General features: G+C 35.7%; 1 protein-coding gene across 2 annotated transcripts; it reads left to right on the forward strand.

Annotated features, from left to right (window-relative positions):
* LOC107629517 (putative disease resistance RPP13-like protein 3) lies at positions 1,936-5,415 on the forward strand. 2 transcript variants are annotated; one of them, XM_016332328.2, is made up of 2 exons: positions 1,936-4,833; positions 4,919-5,086. In XM_016332328.2, the coding sequence occupies exons 1-2, from the start codon at positions 2,445-2,447 to the stop codon at positions 4,954-4,956; spliced, it is 2,427 nt and encodes an 808-aa protein (XP_016187814.1). In that variant the 5' UTR covers positions 1,936-2,444; the 3' UTR covers positions 4,957-5,086. The 2 variants fall into 2 exon arrangements, with proteins under 2 accessions (XP_016187814.1, XP_016187813.1); XM_016332327.2 differs by having other exon boundaries at positions 1,940-5,415.

Raw genomic sequence — 6,230 nt, forward strand, 5'->3', positions numbered from 1 at the left:
GAAGATTTTTGTGATTGCTGTTTTATGACTTTCGGTCAACTAAGAAAAGTCAGAAGTAAAGTTTCTACTCTGAGGATTAGTGAGAAAAAGTGAGTTTGTGGGTTGGTGAAGTACAGTGCTCAAGGAGTTGACCTAGGAAGATGAACCCAGCAATATGCAAGGAGATAAAAGAAGTCTTGCTGTTCCTTCAGAAGCCAAGGAAAGAAAACCAGAGTTTGGTGAGTTGTGTTCTGTGAAGAGTTCCCTGAAGAAGTTCCTCTACTTGGATAATGCTTTCTTTCAAAGAAGCATTCGGCCAATACTGAAGAACTAAATCAAAGGCTTGCAGGTCTGGTTTATCACATAGCAAAGAGGCTGTTGATGAAGTCAATCTCCTTCATGTTTTACAGATTGTAATGTACTTTTCAATGTTTATCTTTTTATAATTTCTTGAGAGAAAAGGCATATTGAGAGAGTTTAAGTAAAAGCCATGAGTAGAAAAAGGTTGAGAGATACACTTGAGAGAAAAACCTAGAGTTATTTTCAAATTTCTTTAGGCATGTATGTGTCTTGTATATTGTACCTGTGAGGTATTCCTTTCTTAGTTGGGTTAGCACTAAGAGTGAATAGTTATGTATTAGCATAGCCAATGTCAAGTTAGGTTAGAACTTGAGTGTGAAAGGATTGTGTCAATCCTATGGAATTGGTGTATGTAATACGTTTAACTATAGTGAAATTCCTCCATTGTTGTGGAGGAGACTGAACGTAGGTTGCATAGCACAAGGCAACCGAACTATGATACATGCTGGTGTTAGCTTCTCTCTTCTCTGCAATGTTCTATTTTCTAATATTCATGAGACAAAAATAAATTATCTCATAAATTTCCACTGTTGAGTTCAAACAGAATCAGAATTCAAAGTTTATTTAAAGGGTCAGTTCAGTAACTTAAAAGAAAGACATAGATTCAACCCCCCTTCTCTAAGTCTACCACAACCTTCACAAAGTTACTCATAAACTTATCTAAACAGGCCATTAGTCACTTGTATTAGCTATCTTGACAAGGAAGTAACTGAATCTGTTATTTTAACAGGATCAGTTTTACTTTTTACATAATTAGATTAATTTTGTGTATTAGTAGCTTCTACAGCCCTAAAATAGTAAAATATAATACTTATCTAAAACAAATTTAACACCAATTAAGAATTTATCCTAAAAAACAGCCAAATAATTAGGAAATTAACATTTTCCCTTAAAAAGTTTGGCACCAATTTATTAATATCATTATTAAATTTAGAATTTACAATTCAAAATTTGAATCAATCTAACGTATAAACTGACATGATGATAATATTAACATGACACATGATGACAAAAATACAAGAAATTCTCTATTATTACTATACTTGAGTTTAAAATTCAGACTGTCATAGTTATTAATGTAAATTATAAAGATGAAGACAAAAAAAAAAATAAATACAGCTAGTGGCGAAAGTCATGAAACACAGAAGAGAGAGAAAAAGGAGGCATTGTGACATTGTGAATAGGTTTAGTATTGTGACATTGTGATTGTTGAAATAACTGTTTGTACTTGTCAAGCTTGATATATATCTCAAGATATTCTATGATAGAGGTATCCTCATAGAAGAAACAAGGTTCTCCAGAATCACAGATGGAAAAAAACATTGAGTTTGATGACAACTAATTTTCAGGGCATTGTTATGATAGAACCAAAGAAATCTTGCTGCATGTGTAATCTCATTCATCCATTTATAACTTCATGATTGTGCATTTTTCTGCTAAGTTATGTACAACCTATGAAGCACTAATATCAGCACTAACACTGATACTGAGTTATGTTCAAGCATTTATAAATATTCAAGCATTTAGAAATGTAAAATTCCCAATATTCACTGCTACTATGTTCTGCCAAAGTTTTTTGAACATTTTTAACATATATCATTTGTGTCAAACTTGTTACTACTAAGTTTATTTGAATACTTTTTAGTTCACAAACAGCTTGCTTGAATGGTGTGTTTGTGTTTGATAATGCATAAGTTGATGTGACTTGAGCCTCCAAGACCAACTTACATCTACTCATCTACTGAATGATAACAAACTTGCTGCATTGCTGTGGAATTCCATTTTCAACCTCAGTAGGTCCTCAACTACAATAGAAATTCATAGAAAATAGCATCCTATTTAGACTTAGAAGATGCAATAATACACCTTTAACGTTTTGCATAGTTGATGCAGACTCAATGAGGAGAAGTCAAAGAAGGCAACTATGCAACTTTTCAAAAGATACAAAAACAGTTGTCCAGAATAATAAAATAATTATGGAATGCATTATTGTGTTTCTGCCAACTCCAATCTTAACACTCAAAGTCCTCAACAAACATCAAATATCAGTGTCCTACATTGAGCATCATCAGTTCAGTTTCTAACCACAAATCCATCTGTTTATAATGGCAGATACTGTGATTTCCTTTGTCCTTGATAACTTGTCCCAATTGCTAGCACGCGAAGCCAGTCTGCTGTGTGGTGTGGATGACAAGGTTAGATCCCTTCACAGTGAGCTCAGCATGATAAACGTGCTCCTCCAAACATCTGAAGGCAAAACCAAGAACGGAATAGACAAAGAAGCTCTTCGCCAGATCAGAGATGCCGCTCATGAGGCTGAGGATGTCATCGACACCTTTGTTGTCAAAGTAGCTATGCACAAGCGTCGAACCAAGCTGGGGAGGATGCTCCATGGTTTTGAACATGCAAAGTTGCTCCGGGATGTGTCTGCGAAAATAGACAGCATCGAAGCCACTATCAATAAAATAAGAGACAACAAGATCAAGCTCACCGATGTCGTCCCACAAGAATGTGAATCATCGACGTCAACAAGAGAAGAGGAGGAGAGGATTCTGTTGATGCACAAGAAGAGAAGAATTGTGGAAGAACATGGTGTAGTTGGTTTTGTTGGTGAATCGAAGGCAGTGATCCAGCTGCTTAAGGAAGAGAGTTCCCAAAGCAACGTTGTGTCCATCATCGGTATGGGTGGGTTGGGCAAAACCACCCTTGCTCGAAAGGTCTATAACACGGATGAGGTGATGTCATATTTTCATTGTCGTGCATGGGTTTATGTTTCAAATGATTGCAGAGTTATGGAGCTTTTGATTGGCCTTATCAAGTCTTTGATGCCTGATGAGATGAAGGGAATTGACCTCTTTAGCTTGAGTGTGGATGAACTAAATCTCAAGGTGCAAGATTTCTTGACCATGAAAAGGTATCTGATAGTCCTTGATGACCTCTGGAATACTCGAGATTGGGATGAGATACAAGATGTTTTTCCAAACGACAATAACGGTAGTAAAATACTCATTACTAGCCGTTTGAAAGAGGTGGCATCCCATACGAGTCCATATCCTCCTTATTACCTTCAGTTCCTCGGTGATGTTGAAAGTTGGGAACTCTTTTCCAGGAGAGTGTTTCGAGGAGAAGAGTGTCCTTCTGATATAGAGCAACTTGGAAAACAGATGGTCAAAAGTTGTGGCGGTTTGCCACTCTCTATTATTGTTTTGGCAGGGTTACTTGCAAAGAAGGGGAAGTCACACAAGGAATGGTCCAAAGTTGAGGGACATGTCAACTGGTTTCTTACTCAAGAAGATAAGACCCAAGTCAAGGACATTGTACTCAAACTCAGCTACGACAACTTGCCTACAAAACTAAAGCCGTGCTTTCTGTATTTCGGGATCTACCCTGAAGATTTTAAGATACGTGTAAGGCCATTGCTGCAAAAATGGGTTGCTGAGGGATTTATTCAACAAACTGGGACCAGAAATGCAGAGGATGTTGCTGAAGACTACTTGTATGAGCTCATTGATCGTAGCTTGGTTCAAGCATCGCGAGTGGACTTTAATGGAGATGTGAAGGCATGTCGCATCCATGATCTTCTTCGAGATCTTTGCATCTCTGAGGGCAAAGAGCACAAGATTTTTGAAGTTTGCTCAGATGTTAACACTTTGGACAGATCAAAACCACGCAGGCTCTCTATCCAATGCCCCATGCATCGCTATGCTTCTTCAAGCAATGATGACCATTCATGTGTCCGCTCTTTGTTTCACTTTGACCCAAGAGGGTATTGTGATTTTACCCCCGGTGAGCGGAAATGGCTCTTGAAATCGTTCAAACTGGTTCGGGTATTAGATCTTGGGAACAACTTTTTCAGTAAAGTCCCTTCCAACTTGGGCTTATTTATCCATTTAAGGTATCTAAGAATAGAGACAGTGATAGTAATAAGTCCTCAACACATTCCAGATTCTATATGTACACTTGAAAACTTACAAACTTTGGACATAGATGGGGTGCCGATTCCAATATTATTTCCTAAGGGAGTATGGAACCTTAAACAACTTAGGCATTTGAATACAAAAGGATGCGTCGTCCTACAAGACCACCATGGTTCAAAAGCAGATGATCAAGTTATGTTGAATCTTCAAACCATCTCTTTCCTTGCATTCACTACAGAGATTGCAGGCATGTTAGAGAAAGGAAGGTTTCCCAATCTACGAAAGTTGGGTTTGAACATCTTGCCGTTCCTCAGAGACCACGTGCATGAGATGTTGTCAAGCCTACAACAATTAACTCATCTGAACAAGTTACGACTCTTCTTTGACATGAAATGGCAGATCGGTTGCAAGCCAATTGATTTGTCACAGAGCTTGCAGCAGTTGTCAAATCTGACCACATTAAAAGTTAATAAAGCTTTTAACCTTGCAACGTTTGATATTGCATTTCCACCATGCATTACAAAATTAACGTTGACAGGCATTAGCGTCATGAATGATGATGGGATGAATGCCATTGGTAATCTTACTAGACTCAGACTTTTGAGATTGTTCGGAACATATGAATTTGATATTTCCTTTGATATCAATTGCACTGCAAGCAGTTTCCCACAGCTCCAGATTTTTGAGATGGGGAACCTGAAAGTTGACAACTGGAAATTAGGCAATGGTGCAATGCCATGCCTTCAAACTCTGCTTATCAGAGACTGTGAAAGATTGGACGATCTCCCAGATGAACTGTGGTCTTTGACTTCCCTGAGACAAGTACAAGTTGTGAGACCCTCCGAAGCATTGTCTGATGCGCTAGCAAATTTGGAAATGAAGGATGGATGTGAGCTCATAATAACAGAGTGGTAACTACATAATTTAGAAGTAGAGTTGTTGAGTTTGAATCAAAATATATCCTATGAATTCTTCATACATTATCATCCACTGGTCATTCATCTGGACAAGTATTGATATTTAGTTTCATCTCTATTGAGTCATGTTAATGATTTCTGATTTATTCTATTATGCCTCCAAATCCAATTGTGAGTACAATCGGAGTTACTTATGTTTTTATATATCATGGTTATTCCATCTTACTTGGTGATTTCATTCAGAACTTTTTCTTTTGATAATGGCCTCAATCTTCTCTCCACTTTATTTAGACCAGATATACTAAAAGAGAAAGGCTAGGAGCCAACAACTTTTGTATTTTGTGGCCAACACTTAACCATAAAAAAAAAAGTGAGTGATCTCCCATCATTGAATGTAATCGCACCCCAATTGATGGTTACAAAACACAAAAAATGCTGGTCTCCTAACACTCCTCATACTAAAATATAAAAATCAAAATAAGATCACTTGTTTTAGAAAAGAAAAAAAAAAGTAAAGCAATTTAAATTTGTTTAGTTAGACTTTTTCTACAGAATTATTTTTTATTCAATTTTAAAAATATATTAATAAATGTTATACTGCATAAAATTTCTTTTACATATTTTATAGTTTATACAATACTCTATAGTATCACACACTTGGCCTTCATTTCTTTTCTCTCAAATATTTACTATTCAAATAATGACAAGTGAAAAAATGAAATTCAATGTTTTTAATTTTACTCATCTTTAATCATACATCAAATTCTTAATTTTATTTGATATTTTCGGTTTTTACACTTAGAAATATAATTAATATTCAAATGCCATTGCCATGGTTAAAATCTTCAAAATAATTACAATATTTATCTATTTCAGGTATGTTATAACTTTTTGTACGACTGTATCTGATAAAATATAAAGTTTTAGTAATAATTTTAATATTGCATGTCCATCCCGTTTTATATTATAATTAATATATAATTGGACAATTTAACATAAAAAAAATCATGATATTATGTCAAATTAGTTATATATAAAAAACAAATCATCTATCGTG

Source organism: Arachis ipaensis, chromosome B03 (assembly GCF_000816755.2).
Source record: "Arachis ipaensis cultivar K30076 chromosome B03, Araip1.1, whole genome shotgun sequence".
Lineage (NCBI taxonomy): Eukaryota > Viridiplantae > Streptophyta > Magnoliopsida > Fabales > Fabaceae > Arachis > Arachis ipaensis.